The sequence below is a fragment of the Oncorhynchus tshawytscha genome, linkage group LG16 (assembly GCF_018296145.1).
Source record: "Oncorhynchus tshawytscha isolate Ot180627B linkage group LG16, Otsh_v2.0, whole genome shotgun sequence".
NCBI classification, from domain to species: domain Eukaryota; kingdom Metazoa; phylum Chordata; class Actinopteri; order Salmoniformes; family Salmonidae; genus Oncorhynchus; species Oncorhynchus tshawytscha.
This window is the reverse complement of record NC_056444.1, coordinates 20,469,614-20,496,356: the sequence shown is the minus strand read 5'-3', so window position 1 is coordinate 20,496,356 and position 26,743 is coordinate 20,469,614. Positions and strand designations below refer to the sequence as shown.

At 46.8% G+C, this 26,743-nt stretch overlaps 1 protein-coding gene and 1 pseudogene across 2 annotated transcripts in view; one reads left to right on the top strand and one right to left on the bottom strand.

Moving 5' to 3' along the window:
- The first annotated feature begins 2,192 nt into the window (after positions 1-2,192).
- Positions 2,193-6,794, top strand: LOC112234921 (annotated as a pseudogene).
- The window catches only part of LOC112215499 (E3 ubiquitin-protein ligase MARCHF6), a 33,197-nt gene continuing 13,202 nt past the window's right edge, over positions 6,749-26,743 (bottom strand). For both annotated transcript variants that reach the window (XM_042298942.1, XM_042298943.1), the window contains exons 5-26: positions 26,407-26,479; positions 25,950-26,121; positions 25,661-25,853; positions 25,430-25,491; positions 25,282-25,314; positions 23,830-23,881; positions 23,647-23,705; positions 23,144-23,224; positions 22,677-22,745; positions 21,717-21,791; positions 16,013-16,147; positions 15,549-15,668; positions 15,213-15,313; positions 14,788-14,925; positions 10,966-11,176; positions 10,791-10,860; positions 8,847-9,028; positions 8,520-8,654; positions 8,313-8,402; positions 7,582-7,714; positions 7,366-7,501; positions 6,749-7,135 (exon numbers count right to left, since the gene is read on the bottom strand). In XM_042298942.1, the coding sequence (XP_042154876.1) occupies positions 7,048-7,135; positions 7,366-7,501; positions 7,582-7,714; positions 8,313-8,402; positions 8,520-8,654; positions 8,847-9,028; positions 10,791-10,860; positions 10,966-11,176; positions 14,788-14,925; positions 15,213-15,313; positions 15,549-15,668; positions 16,013-16,147; positions 21,717-21,791; positions 22,677-22,745; positions 23,144-23,224; positions 23,647-23,705; positions 23,830-23,881; positions 25,282-25,314; positions 25,430-25,491; positions 25,661-25,853; positions 25,950-26,121; positions 26,407-26,479 (2,408 nt within the window). In that variant the 3' untranslated portion in view covers positions 6,749-7,047. The remainder of the gene's footprint in view (positions 7,136-7,365; positions 7,502-7,581; positions 7,715-8,312; positions 8,403-8,519; positions 8,655-8,846; positions 9,029-10,790; positions 10,861-10,965; positions 11,177-14,787; positions 14,926-15,212; positions 15,314-15,548; positions 15,669-16,012; positions 16,148-21,716; positions 21,792-22,676; positions 22,746-23,143; positions 23,225-23,646; positions 23,706-23,829; positions 23,882-25,281; positions 25,315-25,429; positions 25,492-25,660; positions 25,854-25,949; positions 26,122-26,406; positions 26,480-26,743) is intronic.

Below are 26,743 nucleotides of genomic sequence, written 5' to 3'. Positions count from 1 at the left end.
AGGGAGTGTTTGCGTGACGTTACGTACCAAACTCCCATGTGCAATTCCCTTCGTCTCCCGGTAGAGTGCGCAAGTGTCCCACACTTGCAAGTGCAGTCCAAACAGCAAAGCTGGCCTGGACAGCCAACTTGTTGTTTTCCCGCCCCTAAAGTGGGGCTGTAGTGGAGCAGGTTGAGAGCTTCAAGTTCCTTGGTGTCCACATCAAAAACAAGCTATCGTGGTCCAAACACACTCTAAGACAGTCATGAAGAGGGCACGTCAAAGCCTATTCCCCCTCAGGAGACTGAAAAGATTTGGCATGGGTCCTCAGACCCTCAAAAAGTTATACAGCTGCACCATCGAGAGCATCCTGACTTGTTGCATCACTGCCTGGTATGGCAACTGCTCGGCCTCCGACCTCAAGGCACTACAGAGGGTAGTGCGTATGGCCCAGTTCCTCACTGGGGCTAAGTTTCCTGCCATCCAGGACCTCTATACCAGGCGGTGTCAGAGGAAGGCCCTAACAATTGTCAAGGACCCAAGCCACCCCAGTCATAGACTGTTCTCTCTGCTACCGTACGGCAAGCGATACCGGAGCGCCAAGTCTAGGTCCAAAAGGCTTCTTAACAGCTTCTACCCCAAGCGATAAGAATCCTGAACACACTAATCAAATTGCTACCCAGACTATTTGTATTGTCCACCCTCCCCCTCACACTCTTTTACGATGCTGCTACTCTCTGTTTACTATTTATGCATAGTCACTTTAACTCTACCTACATGTACATATTACCTCAATTACCTCGACTAACCGGTGCCCCCACACATTTACTCTGTACCGGTACCCCCTGTATATAGCCTCGCTATTGTTGTTTTACTGCTGCTCTTTAATTATTTGTTACTTTTATTTTTTACTCAACACTTATTTTTCTTAAAACTGCATTGTTGGTTAAGGGCTTGTAAGTAAGCATTTCAGTGTAAGGTCTACTACACCTGTTGTATTCGGCGCATGTGACAAATAACAATTGATTTGATTTCAACAGAGCGACAAATGTTTATTTTATTGTAGGCTATATCATTCGATTAAATGGCTTCTTATGGTAGTTGTATCTATATTTAAGTGACTGCAGAAGTGTGTGTGTGCCTGTATGTGTGTTTTACAGGCAAGAACATTACTGAACCTGCCATGAGTACCACCTTTTCTTTTCAGATTCACTCACTGTAATACACTTTGGATTACAGTTAAATTATATGACAATATCCCTTTTATTGCAAAAAGTAAACACTTTCTCCATGTAGCCTACCTACAGTTGAAGTCGGACGTTTACATACACCTTAGCCAAATGAATTGAATTAAACTCAGTTTTTCACAATTCCTGACATTTAATCCTGGTAAAATTCCCTGTTTTAGGTCAGTTAGGATCACCACTTTATTTAAAGAATGTGAAATGTCAGAATAATAGTAGAGAGAATGATTTACTTCAGTTTTATTTATTTCATCACCCAGTGGGTCAGAAGTTTACAAACACTCAATTAGTATTTGGTAGCATTGCCTTTAAATTGTTTAACTTGGGTCAAATGTTTTGGGTAGCCTTCCACAAGCTTCCCACAATAACTTGGGTGAATTTTGGCCCATTCCTCCTGACAGAGCTGGTGTAACTGAGTCAGGTTTGTAGGTCTCCTTGCTCGCACACGCTTTTTCAGTTCTGCCCACAAATTTTCTATAGGATTGAGGTCAGGTCTTTGTGATGGCCACTCCAAATCCTTGACTTTGTTGTCCTTAAGACATTTTGCCACGACTTTGGAAGTATGCTTGAGGTCATTGTCCATTTGGAAGACCCATTTGCGACCAAGCTTTAACTTCCTGACTGATGTCATGAGATGTTGCTTCAATATATCCACATAATTTTCCTTCCTCATGATTCCAGCAATTTTATGAAGTGCACGAGTCCCTCCTGCAACAAAGCACCCCCACAACATGATGCTGCCACCCCCGTGCTTCACGGTTGGGATGGTGACTTCAACTGTACATAATGTCCTGAAATGCACTTTTCACATTCGTCTTCAGAGACATGCCATCATCCTATAAAGGCCTTCATGGGGAGGTTGTCTACTCAATGAAGGCCGAACTGAGCAGATCTACGGGATTACAAGCAAAGCCCAAGCTACTTTCAACTTTGTCTAAAACTGGGCTTCAACCCACTCCACGCCTACTGATGCTCCAGGATGTCACCATGGGACTGAACCTCTCCCTCTACAACTGGATCCTGGACTTCCTAATGGGCCAGTCGCAGGTGGTAAGGGTAGGCAACAACACCTCTGGCTCGCTGAACCTCAACACATGGGCCCCTCAGGGGTGTGTGCTTTGCCCCCTCCTGTACTCCCTGTTCACCCACGACTGCATGGCCATGCACAACTCCAACACCATCATCAAGTTTGCTGACGACACGATGATGGTAGGCCTGTTTACAGACGGCAATGAGACAGCCTATATGGAGATGGTCAGAGACTTAGCAATGGGGTGCCAGTACAACAACCTCTCCCTCAACATCAGTAAGACCAAGGAGCTGATCGTGAGCTATAGGAGAAAGAGGGGAGAGCACACCCCCATCCACATCGACAGGGCTGTAGTGGAGCGGGTCGAGAGCTTCAAGTTCCTTGGAATCCACATCACTTAGGTGTCATGACTGGCCTATGAGGATCAGGTTACAGTGGATCCGCTCTACAGAGATATCTCTCCTGCAGAGGGGGAGAGAGTTGACGGTGACGGTGTAAGAGTTTACAACCCTGAAGTAAAACATCAAATAAATGGACTCTGGGACAATATATTTCATCATCTGAATGGGTGGGAATAATGATGGATGGAATATGAAAATTAATGTTTATTTTACGACGTTATTAAAAGTTAAATGAAGACTTTATAACGAAACATTCTAACTTGAAGAGTTTTCATAATGTATATATGAGGTTTAGATACTTTACGTTGTGTAGAAAATATCCAGATTAAAGAGAATGTTTTTGTGACGATAAGACACCCCGGGGAACCCAAGAGAGCTTGTCATAAAGACGGAAATGCCCCTTTTTACCTGAGGGTATAAAGCATGTGAGTTAAGAATTAACATACTAGACTAGAAGACCAGGCGCTGCAGTCAAGGTCTACGATTAGTCACGACCTCGAAACGCAACACGAGGTTAAAGAAGACAAAGGAACCTCTTAAACTTCTAATGGCTGGGGGCAGTATTGAGTAGCTCGGATTAATAAGGTGCCCAGAGGTCCCCAGAGTAAACTGCCTGCTCCTCAGTCCCAGTTGCTAATATATGCATATTATTAGTATATTTTGATAGAAAACACTCTGAAGTTTCTAAAACTGTTTGAATGATGTCTGTGAGTATAACATAACTCATATGGCAGGCAAAATCCTGAGAAAGAATCCAACCAGGAAGTGGGAAATCGGAAGTTGGTCGATTTTCAACTCAGCCCCTATTGAAGATACAGTGGGATATTGGTCATGTTGCACTTCCTAAGGCTTCCACTAGATGTCAACCGTCTTTAGAAACTTGTTTGAGGCTTCTTGTCACGACTCCCACCGAAGTTGGCTCCCCCGCCTGTTCGGGTGGTCCTTAAAGTGCATCTTTCCCCTGGATCTCTCTGCGCCTAATTCCTATCTACACACCTAGTCAGCCGTGACACTTCTACTATGAAGGGGGGCTGAATGAGAGGGGAATGAGTCAGAGGGCTGCCAGCAGTCACGCGCTGGTCACGTGCATTTCACATGAGAGGTAGCTCCCTTTGCTTTTCTGAAGACAAAGGAAGTCTCCGGTTGGAATATTATTGAAGATTTATGTTAACAATCAATGCTACGGTTGAGTAGCTGTCTTAAGTACTGTATCTAAGAAGGTGAATTCAAGCAGGACCACCCGGTTATTCTCTTCAAGTCATCGTTTGTCTACACTGCTCTCATTCCCACACTGGAATCATCTACACGGCTGATTAGCAGTCCCGAGAAGACCACTCTTACAGAACGAGTGCAAGGAAACAGACAACTAAGAGAAAGGACATTGTGACATCATGTGGACAATCAGAGACTTACACCTGAGGACGAAAGAGCAGGCCATCCGAAGATATCCAACAGAGACCTTCTACACGTATAATTACATGCATTACACTTCTTAACCATAAAAGCGGCAGTTCGGGGCAAGGTACTAGGACTTACAAATGTATCCAAGTGTTGCTTTTCTCTCTTGCTCTCTCTCTCTTTATTTAAATCTCCTTCTTGTGTAACACATGTCATATTGTGTTGGTCCGCTAAGGACCTGTTGTCATTGTATTAAGTTCTAATCAATAACCTAGACTGTATGTTTATCTTATGTTATCATTTAGCTTGTAAGTAAATAAATAATCAACTCAATTTGTGTGGTACGGAATGATTAGAGAGACCCGGGTTTGTGCAGATTTAAAGGATTATGCGATGTTCAGAATGACACTGATATGAGGAAATGATTGACTGCTATGATATCGAGATTCTGATATATTTTTGAGTTCATTCGGGAAACGGTAACTCATTAAACAAACTCTTCCCATGGTGCCTGAAGTTACTAATGAGTTAGTTGTTACGTGATTAATTTAGTCACGTAATAATTAAACAGTTCATTATTTGATAAATAGCATGTCATAACATTAATAATAGTTATGTCACGACAAAGCACTTAACATGGTCCACACACACCCGCACAGTCGTGAAAAAGGCACTGCAGCACCTCTTCCCCCTCAGGAGGCAGAAAATATTTGGCATGGGCCCTCGGATCCTCAAAGTTCTAAAGCTGCATCTTCAAGAGCATCTTGACTGTCTGCACCACCACTTGGTATGGCAAATTCACCGCCCTTGACCGCAAAGCACTACAAAGGGTGGTACGGACAGCCCAGTACATTACTGGGGCCGAGCTCCCTGCCATCCAGGACCTCTTTATCAGGAAGTTTCATAGGAAGGCCTGAAATTGCCAAAGACTCCCGGCACCCAAACCATAGACTGTTCACTCTTCTACCATTTAGCAAACGGTACCGGAGCATCGGCTCTCGGACTAACAGACTCCGAGACAGTTTCTACCCCCAAGCCATAAGACTGCTAAATAGCCAGACAGTTAAATAGTCAATTAATGGTACCCAGACTATCTACACTGACCCTGCGCACACACACTATAACAACACTCCCACACATAAGTAGTTATTGTAGGGTCGCTTATGTCAAATGATCTTTCACACCTCGTTGATTTATGAGGGGGGCGGACTTCATTTATTCTATTTATTTGTTATTTAACCAGGTAAGTTGACTGAGAACACGTTCTCATTTGCAGCAATGACCTGGGGAATAGTTACAGGGAGAGGAGGGGGGATGAATGAGACAATTGTAAACTGGGGATTATTAGGTGATCGTGATGGTTTGAGGGACAGATTGGGAATTTAGCCAGGACACCAGGGTTAACACTCCTACAATAAGTGCCATGAGATCTTTAATGACCTCAGAAAGTCAAGACACCCGTTTAACGTCCCATCCGAAAGACAGCACCCTACACAGGGCAGTGTCCCCTGGGGTATTGGATATTTATTTTTGACCAGAGGAAAGAGTGCCTCTTACTGGCCCTCCAACACTACTTCCAGCAGTCTCCCATCCAGGGACTGACCAGGACCAACCCTGCTTAGCTTCAGAAGCAAGCCAGCAGTGGTATGCAGGGTGGTATGCTGCTGGCATAACTTCAAACTAGGATGTGAAAACCACACCCATGTGACTTCACACCAGGGTGTAAATATCACACCCACCATTCTGAGTGAAAATTGTCAAAGACTCCAGCCACCCCTTCTCCCTTCTACTACACGGCAAGCGGTACCGGAGCGCCAAGTCTAGGTCCAAGAGCCTTCTTAACAGCTTCTACCCCCAAGCCATAAGACTCCTGAACCTCTAGTCAAATGGCTACCCAGACTATTCACATTGCTGCCGCCCAGGACAGCTACAGTGATATCATTCATGACCACAAAGAGTCTTTTCCAATTGAAAATAAAGGCAAATTGGTTATTTATTGGTCCTTGGTTTATTTACCCCTGTTGTATCAACTATACGTAACAAATAGGTCTAAACTTTGATTAGAGTGTGGGAATGTGTGTCTGCTCTCTAGCGTGCACACAGCTGTCACCTGATGACGGTCCCATTCGAGAACCTCACCATCCACAGCGGCGGGCGCGGGCGACTTGAACTCCCACACCTCTATGATAAAATCTTTAACCACCGCCGCCGAGGGTTCTGCTTTGAGAATAACGGCTCTTGTCAGGAATGGGATTTGATGTCACCATCCTAGCGGGAGATGAGAAACGCCATCACATGGTGATAAAGGCAGAACTCCAGAGTATACAGGATCAGACAGGAGGGAGAGATGCCCATTCTGGAGTGGCCAGATGAAAAGAGAAACTGGGCTCTGGACGGAGCTATACAAGTTCACTCTGGATACAAGACACAGAGAAGACTTCATAGAGAAATGTGGCTACCATCAGAGCTCCCCAAGCTCCATCTTCTGTAAGTCTCTCTGCTCCATCCTGAAGCCCAACAGGAGGCTCACCTACATGGGCCAGACTCATCACCACCCAGTTCCCCTCAGAGGAAGGACGGAACGTAACTAAAACTACCAGAGAGCTGGCAGATGAGATACCTGACATACTAAAGGAGAAGTTTGGAAATGTGCTGGAATCTTCACTTATCCCAAAAGAAGAAGCTGTCACACCACCTCCATTATGTAAAAACTTTTTTTTAATGTACAATTTTATAACATGACAATCAACAGGACACAAACAGGAGGCAAATTGTCAGTTTGATTTCATAAATACACTAAGATGTACAATGGTCACTGCATTAATTCAAGTCTTTTACATTTCAGACAACAGAGTGCGTCCAAAGTATTTACACATGTACAGTTCTCAGGTTGCACTTAACCAAAGCAAGGCATGAACACCACTGAGAGAACGAGAGAGGGAGGGAGAACACGAGAAGGGTCATTTCCAAAAGCCTTGACCTCACACAAACATGACTACTCTGGGATAGGGTTAAGGGGCGAGACAGAGCTGGCTCCCCTCGCCTTGCGTTCATAGTTGACAAGCCGCTGGCCAACCAGGTACCTGCAGGAAAGGCAGAGAGGGAACAGGGGAGAAAAGAGTCATATCAATCACAATACTAAAGCACTTACAAAGTTTGTGTGTCAGCAGCTGATCAAGACCTTGAATAGTTAAATCGGGTGTGGTAGTGCTTGGCCGAAACAAAACCCTGCATACGCTGAAGCTCCCCAGGACCAGGGTTGTACTAACACTGAATGAACAGGACAGATATGGAGAAAAGGGTGGGTGGTTACTTGTCGTTCTTGATGTGTTCGTAAAGACGTTTGAACTGTCGTATCTGGAAGGAGAGGATGCCGATGATGGACACCACCATCAGGAGGAACGGGTAGATCCTCCTCTGTATCAGAATCTGCATCTCTGGAGTCACACCTGATACACCAGGAGGGGTCCAGTGTTATTAGCACACACGCACGAACGCACGCACACACACACACGCAAACACGACTGACCTACGGTAGGTACGACCCCGGCTGCTATGACGTAGGGGACACACAGGGACAGCAGCAGCACTGAGATGACAGGGGCAGCCAGCTTACGGATAATGAAATGGAGGTCGATGTTTCTGATGCCGTTAGCATACACCTGACAGGAGGAGAGGTGGCAATGTTAGCCCTCACGGGTCACTTTACACAGTATCAAAAGGTTAAAAGATATATTGATCATGTAGAGGGAGTGGACATGTCTCATTGGTTTCCACAGGTTCAATTACAGTCACAATGTAAGCTGGGTAAACAGTGTGAGATTGAGAATTCTAATTCTATTAGGTTAAGGCAGTGTTGTCTTTTTTAGGAACTCAGTCTGGCTTTCAGATTACTCTTAAATTGTAAATGGTAGAATGTCATTTTTAAATTGGGTTGTGCATCAACAGTTTCTCGTCATGTCAGTCTACCTTAGAGCTATTTATAACTTGTCAGAAATTCCCAGATCAACTAGACCATGTCAGCTAATGGTTTTTAGCCCATAGATTTTGTTCTAATATTTGAGTCACTCAAATATCATATGAATAGACATTAGACATGTCAAGATGTATCTCTCTGTATTCTCTCTGCCAACAAGAGCGGTGTGAACAGTTGTGAGTCATGTGCTTGTGTCCATAGAAATAGATGTGGCACGGGATGTTCCCCAATGCTGGAAGGAACGCCAGGGTTAAGGAATAATGACGTGGTATAAGGTAACACACCTGTTCTATGACAGACTTTAGCCACCACTGGGGACCCATGAGGGTGATGGCAGCGATGATTTTGGCATGGAGCACCCCCAGAGCCCAGTCCTACACACACACACACACACACACACACACACACACACACAAGGTACAATGAGTTTTACGGTTTAAAAAAACACTGATCACTACTATTACATTCTAGCTCTCTAACACACTCAGTACCTGCCAGGGGTAGAAGAGAGGTGTCTGGTCCAGAGGAACGCGTAGTGGAGCAACGATGACCAGCTCAAACAGCAGGCCCAGCAGTAGAGGAATAACACCTGCCACCAGCAATGCTACTACCAGGGTCTTCAGAATCTACACAAACCCACACACAAAATGAAAGGCACGAGATGATCGGATGTTGAAATATTACATAAAGTATCTTGGCATGGACATCTCGGCCTTGGACACACAGCCACATAAAGGTATCCATCCAGCCACCTTCATAATGAGTACAGCCTACCATATCTTTGTCCACATACTGTTCCAGCAGAGAGTAGGTCTTACCATGAGAGTCCACTCCTGGACTTTGATCATGATGATGGTGCGTCCCTGGGGCATCCAGGCCAACAGCACGGTGGCACCGCGGATGGACAGCCAGCACACGTACAGACCACACGCTGCTGTATACAGCTCATGGATCTTAGAGCTACCCGTCCAGAACGACATCAGCCATCGGCCCGCAAAAACTACAGTACACAGATAGGCTTCAGATACTTATGAAACAGATATACAGTGCATTCGGAAAGTATTCAGACCCCTTAACTTTTCACATTTTGTTACGTTACAGCCTTATTCTAAAATGGTATAAATGTGTTTTTTTCCCTCATCAATCCACACGCAATACTCAGTACTTTGTTGAAGTACCTTTGGCAGCGATTACAGCCTCGAGTCTTCTTGGGTATGATGCTACAAGCTTGGTACACCTGTATTTGAGGAGTTTCTCCCATTCTTCTCTGCAGATCCTCTCAAGCTCTGTCAGGTTGGATGGGGAACGTCGCTGCACAGCTATTTTCAGGTCTCTCCAGAGATGTCCTTATCGGGTTCAAGTCTGGGCTCTGGCTGGGCCACTCAAGGACATTCAGAGACTTGTCCCGAAGCCACTCGTGCGTTGTCTTGGCTGTGTGCTTAGGGTCGTTGTCCTGTTGGAAGGTGAACCTTCGCCCCCAGTCTGAGGTCCTGAGTGCTCTGGAGCAGGTTTTCATCAAGGATCTCTCTGTACTTTGCTCCGTTCATCTTTGTCTTGATCCTGACTAGTCTTCCAGTCTCTGCCACTGAAAAACATCCCCACAGCACGATGCTGCCACCACCATGCTTCACCGTAGGGATGGTGTCAGGTTTCCTCCAGAGGTGACGCTTGGCATTCAGGCCAAACAGTTCAGTCTTGGTTTCATCAGACCAGAGAAACTTGTTTCTCATGGTCTGAGAATCTTTAGGTGGTTTTTGGTATACTCCAAGCGGGCTGTCATGTGCCTTTTACTGAGGAGTGGCTTCTGTCCGGCCACTCTACCATAAAGGCCTGATTGGTAGCATGCTGCAGAGATGGTTGTCCTCCTGGAAAGTTCTCCCATCTCCACAGAGGAACTCTAGAGCTCTGTCAGAGTGACCATCGGGTTCTTGGTCACCTCCCTTACCAAGGCCCTTCTCCCTTGATTGCTCACTTTGGCTGGGCAGCCAGCTCTACGAAGTCTTGGTGTTCTTCAATGCTGCAGAAATGTTTTGGTACGCTTCCCCAGATCTGTGCCTCGACACAATCCTGTCTTGGAGCTCTATGGACAATTCCTTCGACATAGCTTGGTTTTTGCTCTGACATGCACTGTCAACTGTGGGACCTTATATAGACAGGTGTGTGCTTTTCCAAATCATGTCCAATCAATTTAAATTTACCACAGGCGGACTCTAATCAAGTTGTAGAAACATCTCAAGGATGATCCATGGAGACAGGATGCACCTAAGATCAATTTCGAGTCTCATAGCAAAGGGTCTGAATACTTATGTAAATAAGATATCTGTTTTTCATTTGTAATACAATTGCTAACATTTCTAAAAAACTGTTTTTGCTTTCTCATTATGGGGTAGTGTGTGTAGATTGATGGGGAGGAAAATGTATTTTATACATTTTAGAATAAGGCTGTAATGTAACAAAATGTTCTAGACATTCAGGGTAGAAAAAGGGCATACAATACATTTCCTAGCTCGAGATGAATCAATTATACTAATTTTATTTAAATTAAGAAACATGTCAAGTGTGGCAGCTAGCCTAGTGGTTAGGAGCGTTGGGCCAGTAACCGAAAGGTCGCTGGTTCGAATCCCCGAGCTGACTAGGTGAATAATATGTCTATGTGCCCCTGAGCAAGGCACTTATCCCTAATTGCTTTGGATAAGAGCTTCTGCTAAAAATGATAAAAATGAATCAATAAATAATGGAGCGTGTCCATGACCATGTCTCACCTGGTAACGTGAGACACACCAGGCTGGCCACCAGCAGAGTGACACACATAAAGCCTATCAGCAAGACGATCTACAGACAGGAGGAAAGAGACAAATTATAGGGAGGGGACTTTTCCTGAAGTGGTAGGGCTGGAAGCCTCTAGGTCCACCTGCTGTAATGTGTAGTGTGACTCACCCTAAAGGAGAAGCGTAGAGGGCGTTGGTAGGGTTGGAAGCCTATAGGTCCACCCTGCTGTAATATGGCCTGATGGGCTGCATGAAGCCCTTCCCCCACAACATGGGCGGGGTTGTTGTGATGGTGACCGGGAGCAGGGTTGTTGTTGTTGTTGACAGGCTGGTTGGCCTCATTGTCTTCCTGTTCACCCAGCAGGTAAGAGTGGAGGTCTCTTGAAGGGGGGAGGGAGGAGGACAAGAGAGGGAAATGAGGAGAGGGGTAGGAGTGGAGGGGTAGAGAGAGTTAATAAATATATACTATACTGTTTGGGAGTGTGTGTATATAAGTGTGAATATGCAGTGCAGGGATCATCAACTAGATTCAGCCGCTGGCCGATTCTTTCTTGAGCAGATGGTCAGGGTGCCAGAACATGTAAACTGCAAATTGACCACAAGACACCCAAACAGACAAAATATTTTACTAAAACATTATTTCAAACCTAACATTTGTATACGGTCACGGTGCCTTCGGAAAGTATTCAGACCCATTGACTTTTTCCACATTTTGTTACAGCCATATTCTAAAATGTATTATTATTATTTTAAATGTCCGCAGCAATCTACACACGGTACCCCATAATGACAAAGCAAAAACGGGTTTAGGCATTTTTGCTAATTAGTCAAATAAAAAAACGGAAATATCACATTAACATAAGTATTCAGATCCTTTACACCGTACTTTATTGAAGCACCTTTGGCAGCAATTTGTTTTCATACATACAAACCATCGGCAGGCCAACAAGTTCAATCTTGATTTCATCAGACCAGAGAATCTTGTTTCTCATGTTCTGAGAATCTTTAGGTGCCTTTTGGCAAACTCCAAGCGGGCTGTGATGTGCCTTTTACTGAGGAGTGGCTTCAGTCTGGCCACTCTACTATAAAGGTCTGATTGGTGGAGTGCTGCAGAGATGGTTGTCCTTGAAGGTTCTCCCATCTCCACAGAGGAACCCTAGAGATCTGTCAGAGTGACCATCGGGCTGTGGTGTAAAAAGTACACAATTGTCATACTTGAGTAAAAGTAAAGATACCTTAATAGAAAGTCACCCAGTAAAATACTACTTGAGTAAAATTCTAAAAGTATTTGGTTTTAAATATACTTAAGTATCAAAAGTAAAAGTATGAATAATTTCTTAAATTCCTTATATTAAGCAAACCAGTAGGCACAATCTTTTATTTTATTTACAGATAGCCAGAGGCACACTCCAAAACTCAGACATAATTTACAAACAAAGCACGTGTTTAGTGAGTCAGATCAGAGGTAGTAGGGATGACCAGGAATGTTCTCTTGATAAGTGTGTGAATTGGACCATGTTCTGTCCTGCTGAGCATTAAAAATGTAACGAGTACTTTTGGGTATCAGGGAAAATGTATGGACAAAAAAGTACATAATTTTAATTTGGAATGTAGTAGAGTAAAAGTAAAAGTTGTCCAAAATATTAATAGTAAAGTAAAGTACAGATATCCCAAAAAACTACTTAAGTAGTACTTTATTTTTTACTAAAGTACTTTACACCACTTGCCATCGGGTTCTTGGTCACCTCCCTGACCAAGGCCCTTCTCCCCAGATTGCTCAGTTTGGCCGAGGCGGTCAGCTCTAGGAAGAGTCTTGGTGGTTCCCAACTTCTTCCACTTAAGAATGATGGAAGCCACTGTGTTCTTGGGGACCTTCAATGCTGCAGAAATGTTTTGGTACACTTCCCCAGATCTGTGTCTCGACACAATCCTGTCTCGGAGCTCTACGGACAATTCCTTCAACCTCATGGCTTGGTTTTGGCTCTGACATGCACTGTCAACTGTGGGACCTCACATAGACAGGTATGAGCCTTTTCAAATCATGTCCAATCAATTAAACTTACCACAGGTGGACTCCAATCAAGTTGTAGAAACATCTCTCAAGGATGATCAATGGAAACAGGATGAACCTGAGCTCAATTGAGTCTCATTTTACCTACCTCATCCCCATACTGTTTTTATTTATTTACTTTTCTGCTCTTTTGCACACCAGTATCTCTACCTGTACATGACCATCTGATCATTTATCACTCCAGTGTTAATCTGCTAAATTGTAATTATTCGCCTACCTCCTCATGCCTTTTGCACACAATGTATATAGACTCCCCCCTTTTTTTTCCCCTACTGTGTTATTGACTTGTTAATTGTTTACTCCATGTGTAACTCTGTGTTGTCTGTTCACACTGCTATGCTTTATCTTGGCCAGGTCGCAGTTGTAAATGAGAACTTGTTCTCAACTAGCCTACCTGGTTAAATAAAGGTGTTCTCAACTAGCCTACCTGGTTAAATAAAGGTGTTCTCAACTAGCCTACCTGGTTAAATAAAGGTGTTCTCAACTAGCCTACCTGGTTAAATAAAGGTGTTCTCAACTAGCCTACCTGGTTAAATAAAGGTGTTCTCAACTAGCCTACCTGGTTAAATAAAGGTGAAATAAATAAAAAATACAAAAATAAAAATAGCAAAGAGTCTGAATACTTAAGTGAATAATATATATTTTATTTTGAAAAATCTGTTTTCGCTTTGTCATTATGGGTATTGTGTTTAGATCGTTTAGGATTAAAAAAAGGTCATCCAGAATAAGGCTGTAACGTAACAAAATGTGGAAAAAGTCAAGGGGTCTGAATACTTTCCGAAGGCACAGTATCTCTCTCTCTTACGCGTGGGAATACTTTGGAAACAATTTCCTGGTATTTTACAGTCTTCAATGTCCAACAATATATTTTTGCAATAATATAAAATCACTGCCAGTTGGGATACCCTGAAGTAGTGTCTAAGTGTGTATAGAAGTATGTATAGACTTACAGTAGGTACCCTGAAGTAGTGTCTAAGTGTGTATAGAGGTATGTATAGACTTACAGTAGGTACCCTGAAGTAGTGTCTAAGTGTGTATAGAAGTATGTATACTTACAGTAGGTACCCTGAAGTAGTGTCTAAGTGTGTATAGAAGTATGTATAGACTTACAGTAGGTACCCTGAAGTAGTGTCTAAGTGTGTATAGAAGTATGTATAGACTTACAGTAGGTACCCTGAAGTAGTGTCTAAGTGTGTATAGAAGTATGTATAGACTTACAGTAGGTACCCTGAAGTAGTGTCTAAGTGTGTATAGAAGTATGTATAGACGTACAGTAGGTACCCTGAAGTAGTGTCTAAGTGTGTATAGAAGTATGTATAGACTTACAGTAGGTACCCTGAAGTAGTGTCTAAGTGTGTATAGAAGTATGTATAGACGTACAGTAGGTACCCTGAAGTAGTGTCTAAGTGTGTATAGAAGTATGTATAGACGTACAGTAGGTACCCTGAAGTAGTGTCTAAGTGTGTATAGAAGTATGTATAGACGTACAGTAGGTACCCTGAAGTAGTGTCTAAGTGTGTATAGAAGTATGTATAGACGTACAGTAGGTACCCTGAAGTAGTGTCTAAGTGTGTATAGAAGTATGTATAGACGTACAGTAGGTACCCTGAAGTAGTGTCTAAGTGTGTATAGAAGTATGTATAGACTTACAGTAGGTACCCTGAAGTAGTGTCTAAGTGTGTATAGAAGTATGTATAGACGTACAGTAGGTACCCTGAAGTAGTGTCTAAGTGTGTATAGAAGTATGTATAGACTTACAGTAGGTACCCTGAAGTAGTGTCTAAGTGTGTATAGAAGTATGTATAGACGTACAGTAGGTACCCTGAAGTAGTGTCTAAGTGTGTATAGAAGTATGTATAGACTTACAGTAGGTACCCTGAAGTAGTGTCTAAGTGTGTATAGAAGTATGTATAGACTTACAGTAGGTATCCAGCACTAACAGTCCAGGTCCTGACCAGACCTTTGAGCCACTGCCGTGTGTGACCCTGCTCTAGGAGAGCTGGCAGAACCACCTGCAGCAGCAACAGCTCGAGAGACAGCTCACTGACTGGGGCATCACTGGAGAGAGAGAGAGAGGGAGCGAGAGAGAGAGCGAGAGAACAGAGGAGGGGGGAGAGAAAGGAGAGGAGGATAGAGGAAGGTGTTAGGAAACACTCGCATCCAAATACAACACTTATACACACTGCAGCTCTCCAGGACCAGGGGTGGCAACCACTACTGGCCACAGTTGAGCCACGTAGGTGTACCTGTAGAGGAGGACGTTGTAGGGGAGGAAGGAGTGTACCTGTAGAGGAGGACGTTGTAGGGGAGGAAGGAGTGTACCTGTAGGGGAGGAAGGAGTGTACCTGTAAAGGAGGACGTTGTAGGGGAGGAAGGCAGGGAGGAAGACCTTTATCATCCTGATGGGCAGCCACAGCATCAGGAGGACGATAGAACCAAACACCACCTAGGGGGACAAGAGGAGAGATCAAACACACCTTTAATGATCGGCACATAATCAAAGCAGAGCCAGAGCTGGCATGGAACTACTCGTTAGGAACAATGTAGGTCTGAAATGTAGTGTTCACCAAGTGCTGATCTCAATGTATTGTACCACAGACAGGATGAACCTGTGGATGTGTCTGTAGATGTACGTACCACAGACAGGATGAACCTGCGGATGTGTCTGTAGATGTACGTACCACAGACAGGATGAACCTGCGGATGTGTCTGTAGATAGGTAGGTGGATCATCTCCTGGACTGGGTTGAAGTCTGGATCGTTCAGGTTTCTCAGAAACCACAGGACCCCAGGCCTCAGCACCTGACCCAACACAGCAACTCATCAACACACTAACAATGCAGTCAATGAGAATGTCTCCATTGTCACCCTATATATAGTGCACTACTTTATTTTTATAATAATACATGTTTTAAGGGGTTTTATGTATTTTATTAAGATAGGATAGTGATGAGGAGACAGGAAAGTTAGGAGAGTTTGCGAGTCAGAAGGGCAAGATTCGGATTCTAACCAATGCCCGAATCTGTTCGCACTAGGCTGTACGGTCCACAGAACTAACCCTATGCGCCCTGGTCAAAAGTACCACACTATAAAAGGGAAAAGGGTGTCATTTGGGTCTGAGCATCAGTGTGAGCCCTGTCACCTACCTCTCTCAGTAGGAGGATGAAGGATGCGAAGTAGAAGACGTAAACCATTCCCACCAGCCAGTGGAGGAACATGGTGGTGCCTGGAGCAGATTTAAAACTCAGCTCTCTGTCCTTTAGAGACGCATCAAACATCTCCTGCAGAACAGATGGAAGAGAAACGTGTTTTTATTTAAGAAAGCAGGGAGGAGAGATAGAGAGCAATGTTTGATGATAAAAAGGGAGCGAGGTAGAGAGAGACAGGGGGAGAGAGGTAGAGAGAGACAGGGGAGAGAGGTAGAGAGAGACAGGGGGGGGAGAGAGGTAGAGAGAGACAGGGGGAGAGAGGTAGAGAGAGACAGGGGGAGAGAGGTAGAGAGAGACAGGGGGGAGAGAGGTAGAGAGAGACAGAGGGGGGAGAGAGGTAGAGAGAGACAGGGGGGAGAGAGAGGTAGAGAGAGACAGGGGGGGAGAGGAGAGAGAGACAGGGGGGAGAGAGGTAGAGAGAGACAGGGGGAGAGAGGTAGAGAGAGACAGGGGGAGAGAGGTAGAGAGAGACAGGGGGGGAGAGAGGTAGAGAGAGACAGGGGGGAGAGAGGTAGAGAGAGACAGGGGGAGAGAGGTAGAGAGAGACAGGGGGAGAGAGGTAGAGAGAGACAGGGGGAGAGAGGCAGAGAGAGACAGGGGGGAGAGAGGTAGAGAGAGACAGGGGGAGAGAGGGTGAGAGACAGGGGGAGAGAGGTAGAGAGAGACAGGGGGGAGAGAGGAGAGAGACAGGGGAGGAGAGAGGTAGAGAGAGACAGGGGGAGAGAGGTAGAGAGAGACAGGGGGAGAGAGGTAGAGCGACAGGGGAGGAGAGAGGTAGAGCGACAGGGGGAGAGAGGTAGAGCGACAGGGGAGGAGAGAGGTAGAGAGAGACAGGGGGAGAGAGGTAGAGAGAGACAGGGGGAGAGAGGTAGAGAGAGACAGGGGAGAGAGGTAGAGCGACAGGGGGAGGAGAGAGGTAGAGCGACAGGGGAGGAGAGAGGTAGAGCGACAGGGGAGAGAGGTAGAGCGACAGGGGGAGGAGAGAGGTAGAGAGAGACAGGGGAGAGAGGTAGAGCGACAGGGGAGGAGAGAGGTAGAGAGAGACAGGGGGGAGAGAGGTAGGAGAGACAGGGGGAGAGAGGTAGAGAGAGACAGGGGGAGAGAGAGGTAGAGAGAGACAGGGGGAGAGAGAGAGGTAGAGCGACAGGGGAGAGAGGTAGAGCGACAGGGGGGGGAGGTAGAGAGAGAGACAGTAGAGAGACAGGGGGAGGAGAGAGGTAGAGCGACAGGGGGAGAGAGGTAGAGAGAGACAGGGGGAGGAGAGAGGTAGAGAGAGACAGGGGGAGGAGAGAGGTAGAGAGAGACAGGGGGGAGGAGAGAGGTAGAGAGAGACAGGGGGAGGAGAGAGGTAGAGCGACAGGGGGAGGAGAGAGGTAGAGCGACAGGGGGAGGAGAGAGGTAGAGAGAGACAGGGGAGAGAGGTAGAGCGACAGGGGAGGAGAGAGGTAGAGCGACAGGGGGAGAGAGGTAGAGCGACAGGGGAGGAGAGAGGTAGAGAGAGACAGGGGGAGGAGAGAGGTAGAGAGAGACAGGGGGGGAGGAGAGAGGTAGAGAGAGACAGGGGGAGGAGAGAGGTAGAGCGACAGGGGGAGGAGAGAGGTAGAGAGAGACAGGGGGAGGAGAGAGGTAGAGAGAGACAGGGGGAGGAGAGAGGTAGAGAGAGACAGGGGGAGAGAGGTAGAGAGAGACAGGGGGAGGAGAGAGGTAGAGAGAGACAGGGGGAGGAGAGAGGTAGAGAGAGACAGGGGAGGAGAGAGGTAGAGAGAGACAGGGGGGAGAGAGGTAGAGAGAGACAGGGGGGGAGAGAGAGAGAGAGAGAGACAGGGGGGGGGAGAGAGGTAGAGAGAGACAGGGGGAGGAGAGAGGTAGAGAGAGACAGGGGGGAGAGAGGTAGAGAGAGACAGGGGGAGGAGAGAGGTAGAGAGAGACAGGGGGAGGAGAGAGGTAGAGAGAGACAGGGGGAGGAGAGAGGTAGAGAGAGACAGGGGGAGGAGAGAGGTAGAGAGAGACAGGGGGGAGGAGAGGTAGAGAGAGACAGGGGGGGAGAGAGGTAGAGAGAGACAGGGGGGAGGAGAGAGGTAGAGAGAGACAGGGGGAGGGGAGGAGAGAGGTAGAGAGAGACAGGGGGAGAGAGGTAGAGAGAGACAGGGGGAGGAGAGAGGTAGAGAGAGACAGGGGAGGAGAGAGGTAGAGAGAGACAGGGGGAGAGGAGAGAGGTAGAGAGAGACAGGGGGAGGAGAGAGGTAGAGAGAGACAGGGGGGAGGAGAGAGGTAGAGAGAGACAGGGGGAGAGAGGTAGAGAGAGACAGGGGGGAGGAGAGAGGTAGAGAGAGACAGGGGAGGAGAGAGGTAGAGAGAGACAGGGGGGGAGGAGAGAGGTAGAGCAGAGACGGGGGAGAGAGGTAGAGAGAGACGGGGAGAGAGAGGTAGAGAGAGACGGGGGGGGAGAGAGGTAGAGCGAGACAGGGGGAGAGGTAGAGCGACAGGGGGAGAGAGGTAGAGCGACAGGGGGAGGAGAGAGGTAGAGCGAGACAGGGGAGGAGAGAGGTAGAGCGAGACAGGGGAGGAGAAAGGTAGAGCGACGGGGGGAGAGAGGTAGAGAGAGACGGGGGGGGAGAGAGGTAGAGAGAGACAGGGGGGGGAGAGAGGTAGAGAGAGACGGGGGGAGAGAGGTAGAGAGAGACGGGGGGAGAGAGGTAGAGAGACGGGGGGAGGGAGAGAGGTAGAGAGAGACGGGGGGAGAGAGGTAGAGAGAGAGGGGGGAGAGAGGAGAGAGAGACAGGGGGGGAGAGAGGTAGAGAGGCACGGGGGGAGAGAGGTAGAGAGAGACGGGGGGGAGAGGTAGAGAGAGAGGGGGGGGAGAGAGGAGAGAGAGAGAGACAGGGGGAGGAGAGAGGTAGAGAGAGACAGGGGGAGGAGAGAGGTAGAGAGAGACAGGGGGAAGGAGAGAGGTAGAGAGAGACGGGGGGGAGAGAGGTAGAGAGAGACGGGGGGAGAGAGGTAGAGAGAGACGGGGGGAGAGAGGTAGAGAGAGAGGGGGGGAGAGAGGTAGAGCGAGGGGGGGGGAGAGGTAGAGCGACAGGGGGAGAGAGGTAGAGCGACAGGGGAGGAGAGAGGTAGAGCGACAGGGGAGGAGAGAGGTAGAGCGAGACAGGGGAGGAGAGAGGTAGAGCGAGACAGGGGAGGAGAGAGGTAGAGAGAGACAGGGGGAGAGAGGTAGAGAGACAGGGGGAGAGAGGTAGAGAGAGACAGGGGGAGGAGAGAGGTAGAGCGACAGGGGGAGGAGAGAGGTAGAGCGAGACAGGGGGAGGAGAGAGGTAGAGCGACAGGGGGAGAGAGAGGAGAGAGACAGGGGGGAGAGAGGTAGAGAGAGACAGGGGGAGAGAGGTAGAGAGAGACAGGGGGAGGAGAGAGGTAGAGAGAGACAGGGGGAGAGAGAGAGGTAGAGAGAGACAGGGGGAGGAGAGAGAGGTAGAGAGAGACAGGGGGGGGAGAGAGGAGAGAGGACAGGGGGAGAGAGACAGACAGGGGGAGGAGAGAGAGGTAGAGAGAGACAGGGGGGGGAGAGAGAGGTAGAGAGAGACAGGGGGAGAGAGAGAGGTAGAGAGAGACAGGGGGAGGAGAGAGAGGTAGAGAGAGACAGGGGGAGGAGAGAGGTAGAGAGAGACAGGGGGAGAGAGAGGTAGAGAGAGACAGGGGGGGAGGAGAGAGGTAGAGAGAGACAGGGGGAGGAGAGAGGTAGAGAGAGACAGGGGGAGGAGAGAGGTAGAGAGAGACAGGGGGGAGGGGAGAGAGGTAGAGAGAGACAGGGGGAGGAGAGAGGTAGAGAGAGACAGGGGGAGGGAGAGGTAGAGAGAGACAGGGGGGGGAGGAGGTAGAGAGAGACAGGGGGAGGAGAGAGGTAGAGAGAGAGACAGGGGGAGGAGAGAGGTAGAGAGAGACAGGGGGAGGAGGAGGTAGAGAGAGACAGTGGGGGGAGGAGAGAGGAGAGACAGGGGGAGGAGAGAGGTAGAGAGAGACAGGGGGGAGAGGAGAGAGACAGGGGGAGGAGAGAGGTAGAGAGAGACAGGGGGAGGAGAGAGGTAGAGAGAGACAGGGGGAGGAGAGAGGTAGAGAGAGACAGGGGGAGGAGAGAGGTAGAGAGAGACAGGGGGAGGGAGAGAGGTAGAGAGAGACAGGGGGAGGAGAGAGGTAGAGAGAGACAGGGGGAGGAGAGAGGTAGAGAGAGACAGGGGGGGAGGAGAGAGGTAGAGAGAGACAGGGGGAGGAGAGAGGTAGAGAGAGACAGGGGAGGAGAGAGGTAGAGAGAGACAGGGGGAGGAGAGAGGTAGAGAGAGACAGGGGGGAGGAGAGAGGTAGAGAGAGACAGGGGGAGGAGAGAGGTAGAGAGAGACAGGGGGAGGAGAGAGGTAGAGAGAGACAGGGGGAGGAGAGAGGTAGAGAGAGACAGGGGGGAGGAGAGAGGTAGAGAGAGACAGGGGGGGGGAGAGAGGTAGAGAGAGACAGGGGGAGGAGAGAGGTAGAGAGAGACAGGGGGAGAGAGGTAGAGAGACAGGGGGAGAGGTAGAGAGACAGGGGGAGAGAGGTAGAGAGACAGGGGGGGAGAGAGGTAGAGAGACAGGGGGAGAGAGGTAGAGAGACAGGGGGGGAGAGGTAGAGAGACAGGGGGGAGAGAGGTAGAGAGACAGGGGGAGAGAGGTAGAGAGACAGGGGAGAGAGGTAGAGAGACAGGGGGAGAGAGGTAGAGAGACAGGGGGAGAGAGGTAGAGAGACAGGGGGAGAGAGGTAGAGAGACAGGGGGAGAGAGGTAGAGAGACAGGGGGAGAGAGGTAGAGAGACAGGGGGAGAGAGGTAGAGAGACAGGGGGAGAGAGGTAGAGAGAGAGGGGGAGAGAAGTAGAGAGAGAGGGGGAGAGAGGTAGAGAGAGGAGGGGGATAGAGGTAGAGAGAGAGGGGGATAGAGGTAGAGAGAGGGGGATAGAGGTAGAGAGAGAGAGGGGGGATAGAGGTAGAGAGAGAGGGGGATAGAGGTAGAGAGAGAGGGGGATAGAGGTAGAGAGAGAGGGGGGGATAGGGTAGAGAGAGAGGGGGATAGAGGTAGAGAGAGAGGGGGATAGAGGTAGAGAGAGAGGGGGGGGGATAGAGGTAGAGAGAGAGGGGGATAGAGGTAGAGAGAGAGGGGGATAGAGGTAGAGAGAGGGGGATAGAGGTAGAGAGAGGGGGGATAGAGGTAGAGAGAGGGGGATAGAGGTAGAGAAAGAGAGGGGGATAGAGGTAGAGAGAGAGAGGGGGATAGAGGTAGAGAGAGGGGGATAGAGGTAGAGAGAGGGGGATAGAGGTAGAGAGAGGGGGATAGAGGTAGAGAGAGGGGGGATAGAGGTAGAGAGAGAGGGGGATAGAGGTAGAGAGAGAGAGGGGGATAGAGGTAGAGAGAGGGGGATAGAGGTAGAGAGAGGGGGATAGAGGTAGAGAGAGGGGGATAGAGGTAGAGAGAGGGGGATAGAGGTAGAGAGAGGGGGATAGAGGTAGAGAGAGGGGGATAGAGGTAGAGAGAGGGGGATAGAGGTAGAGAGAGAGGGGGATAGAGGTAGAGAGAGCAAGAAGAGAGACGGATTAGGAAGAAAGAAGAGGTATGTCTGTACTAAAGAGCAGATGTCGAGCCACCAGCCACAGATGAGGGGGAAAACTCCTATCTCCACGACGACCAGCAAAGAGACCTGGAACACACACACACCATGTTAAACACACACATGACAACAAGGACTATGCAGGAAAACACAGACAATTCATAAATCATTCATTGATGTCAAAGGAAGATTTACATTCAAAGAAGTTGCGCTACAACCTTCATTTAGTTTTCCTCTTAACGTCAAGTAGTTCTACACAGAGTGAACAAAACATTAAGGACATCTTCCTAATATTGCCTTGCATCCCTTTTTGCCCTCAAAAACAGCCTCAATTTGTTGGGACATGAACTCTACAAGGTGTTGAAAGCACTCCACAGGGATGCTGGCCCAGTTGACTCCAATGTTGTGACACAGTGTCAAGTTGGCTGGTGGACCGTTCTTTGGGTCGGCAGTGTAGCCTAGTGGTTAGAGCATTGGACTAGTTAGTAACCGAAAGGTTGCCAGATCGAATCCCCGAGCTGACGAGGTACAAATCTGTAGTTCTGCCCCTGAACAGGCAGTTAACCCACTGTTCCTAGGCCGTCATTGAAAATAAGAATTTGTTCTTAACTGACTTGCCTAGTTAAATAAAGGTAAAAAAATAAAATCTTGATAAACATGGGAAAGTGTTGAGTGGGGAATAAAACAGCAGTGTTGCTGTTCTTGACACTAGGCGGTGCGCCTGGCACCTACTACCATACCCCTTTCAAAAGGCAAATCTTTTCACGCTCTGAATGGTAAACATACACAATCAATGTCTCAAGGCTTTGACATTCTTCTTTTACCCGTCTCATCCCCTTCATCTTGAAGTGGATTTAACAGGTGACATCAATAAGGAAGTGCCATGGAAGGAGAAAGTGCGTTCCTAATGTTTTGTACGCTCAGTGTTTCATTTAATTAAGATTTACAGTAATAGATTTAAAGCCAAAATGTTACCTTGACAACAATATAGCAGACCCCTAGTAGACGGCGGGACCTCTGGAACCTGACCAGAGCAGCAAACCCCTGAGAGACACCAGTTAAGAACAAACACAGGTTGACACGAGAACAAGAGTGAAATTCTAGAGTCAAGTTCAGGACAGGATCAACAGTCCACAGGAACGGGCAGTACAGTAATTCTTTTCAGTGGAGTTATTTTGTGTTATAAGCAGTTATAGAAGGAAATATCGTTTTGAATGTTTTTTCCCCCCCATCCCTGCTCCTCCTCCCAACATTATGACACCTTATTCAGTCTTCAAATCACTATTTAAAACGTTACAATTGGGCTTTGTCTTCTGGACAGGCAAGGAAAAGCAGACGGCTAACAATTCTCTCTTTCATTTCTTGAACACTGCGCACCCAGGTCTCCATGGTAACACTGCATGGTCACAGGAAGTGATCCCCATCAGTAGGCGGAAGGATACGTGACAGAGGATGAGCGTCATGGCCAGCAGGATGTACCCCACGATGGTCGTGATCAGGCCCTCGAAATGGGAAGCTTGAACCTAGAGAAGACACACATATTCAATATCATTCAACAGAGCTGTTGTAACTTCTCCAGGGATATGTTCTGTGTTGGACTGTGATGTCATGCCTTTCATAGACTCCTGGTATGTCTGCAACCTAACACAAGGCCATTGCGCTCTGGGAATGGTTGCTTGTATAAAGAACTGTTGTGTAAACAATATGATAGTATTATTACCTCCCACTAAATAAGGGACATGGAACCATTTACTCTTTGAGTTCTTCCCTGTGAAATCAGAGATAGATCTCCCCTGCAGCTGATTGATTAAAGATTGTTCTATTACATAATTAAAATAGTCACTGTCTTAATCTTTGGATCAATTTTCCACAAAAATTCCATATCATTATACCTCTAAGTTTTGCTCAGAAAGGCAGGAGAGGTATGACACAAACGGCTCCTTACATATTCCTCAAAGCCAAGTCCCACGACAGAGAAGTGACCAATGTGGTATGGACAGAACGCTGGAAGAGAGAACAAGAAGATATATCAAAGCTCCCAGGCTTATACTGAGCCCTACCACCGTACCAGGCTAGTTGGTTTTAAGAAGGGTATTACGCTAGAGAGAGTTTGTGTTCGTGTACTTACCGAACACCAGGATGAAGAGAGTGTTCAGAGAGACAACCCAGAACACATGCTCCTGGAAGACGAGACAACGCAAAATGTCACGTCACTACTTTCTTGTGCTACTGCTTAGAAAACAGACAACCCCTTCCTTCACTGCAATAACATCCCATATTAAGTCTGCTAATCATACTCTATACCAGGTGTGTAAATATGACTCTATACCAGGTGTGTAAATATGACTCTATACCAGGTGTGTAAATATTACTCTATACCAGAGGTGTGTTATTAATCATACCCCATACCAGGTGTGTTAATCATAACCTATACCAGGTGTGTAAATATGACTTTATACCTGGTGTGTAAATATTACTCTATACCAGAGGTGTTATTAATCATACCCCATACCAGGTGTGTTAATCATACCCTATACCAGGTGTGTTAATCATTACCCTATACCAGGTGTGTTAATCATTACTCTATACCAGGTGTGTAAATATTACTTTATACCTGGTGTGTAAATATTACTCTATACCAGGTGTGTAAAATATTACTTTATACCTGGTGTGTAAATATTACTTTATACCTGGTGTGTAAAATATGACTCTATACCAGGTGTGTAAAATATGACTCTATACCAGGTGTGTAAAATATTACTCTATACCAGGTGTGTAAAATATTACTTTATACCTGGTGTGTAAAATATTACTTTATACCAGGTGTGTAAAATATTACTTTATACCAGGTGTGTAAAATATTACTTTATACCTGGTGTGTAAATATTACTTTATACCTGGTGTGTAAATATTACTCTATACCAGGTGTGTAAAATATTACTTTATACCTGGTGTGTAAATATTACTTTATACCTGGTGTGTAAAATATGACTCTATACCAGGTGTGTAAAATATGACTCTATACCAGGTGTGTAAAATATTACTCTATACCTGGTGTGTAAAATATTACTTTATACCTGGTGTGTAAAATATTACTTTATACCAGGTGTGTAAAATATTACTTTATACCAGGTGTGTAAAATATTACTTTATACCTGGTGTGTAAAATATTACTTTATACCTGGTGTGTAAATATTACTCTATACCTGGTGTGTAAATATTACTTTATACCAGGTGTGTAAATATTACTTTATACCTGGTGTGTAAATATTACTTTATACCTGGTGTGTAAATATTACTTTATACCTGGTGTGTAAATATTACTTTATACCTGGTGTGTAAATATTACTTTATACCTGGTGTGTAAATATTACTTTATACCAGGTGTGTAAATATTACTTTATACCTGGTGTGTAAAATATGACTCTATACCAGGTGTGTAAAATATGACTCTATACCAGGTGTGTAAAATATTACTCTATACCTGGTGTGTAAAATATTACTTTATACCTGGTGTGTAAATATTACTTTATACCTGGTGTGTAAATATTACTTTATACCAGGTGTGTAAAATACTTACTAAGAACACCAAGGAGCCATCCAGTCCAAGCATCTGAGAGGTAGAGAGAGACATTACGAGGTGATCGATGTAGTCATGGATAGTGTTGTGTCATGAAGTTGAGTCATGACAGATGTGTTGGAGATTGCTGAAACTAAACCAGTCTTACCCTCTCCCAGGTGAGCTCCTCTGCTGCTCTGTCCCATTCTAGAGCATTCCAGTTCATATCATCTACACATAGACAGAGAGACAGAAACAGAGATGTAGAAAGAGAGAAAGTGAGAGAGATAAAGATAGATTGATAGAGAGAGAAAGAGATGGAGAGAAAGAATATTATATAACTTAGTATTGCCGTTGTCCTATGTTACCCGTCAGCTGAGGGCTGGCCCTAGTCTCCTACCTTGAGCTCCATTGTTGGCGTCCGCATCTTCAGCCGCCGCCCCCTCTTCCTCATTGTCTAGTTCTGGCTCCTCCCCCTGTTCTGGGAGGCCGTCTGGGGGCTCTGGTTCTGCCTCGTTGTGAGCTGGAGGGGCGGCGGGGGCAGGGGGGGCTGCAGGGGGGTCATCAGCTGCTCCCTGACCTGCACCTGCAGCCTGGGGGAGGAATGTGGATGGAGGGGCTGTAAGTGTGTGTAAGATCTTGTGTGCGCATGTACGTGTTACTAACACATGCATGTGTGCGTGTGTTACCTCGTTGGGCTGTTGTCCGGCTGCGTTGGGCTGGGGCTGCTGGTGGTGCTCCAGCCACAGTGGGGGACCACCATGGACAATCTGCTCTCTTAACCACACCAGGCTGATGAAAGCACACAGCGAACACGTCACCACGAAACAGCCCTGTAGACAGTCCGCCAGCAGGTTCTCTCTACCAGGAGGGGGAGGAGAGAAAGACAGATGAATGTTCTACAACACTGTGATTCAAAAAGGCATTCACATCGGAGTTCTTGTTGTAGGTTGGTCGGAATAATGCAACAATATCAAAAAGCTCTGAGAGCTTAAACAAGTGATGCCAGCAAGAGCAGTGTGAGGGTTTATCTTTTTTTATGATTACCTACAGTACTGGAAATGGAGAAAACATCTCATATGAGGAGGGGGTGAGGAGTTACAGAGTCTGATTGGCGAATGAGGAGGATACGACATCAGAACTCACGTGGAAAGCATGTCCAATGGCAGCGTCAGGAGCGAGCTCACGGAGCCGGTAAACAGACACTTGTAGATTCGACCTGAAGAGAAGAGGGAGACCGAGAGGAGCTATGGGCATCATCTCACCATTGGAGGAAACACTGAAGAGAGATGTATATAAAGTACCACAATCCAGTCTTGGTTAGGAGCACAGCTCCCTCTTAGAATCAATTGAACACCTAAAACATTAACTGACAACTGAAGCCAAATGTGTTTAGGTGGGGGCAGCCTAAGTAATTGTATGAGAAACCCTTATATTGTAGGTTTAAGATAAATGATTAAATAAATTCTACCCAGAAACTTAA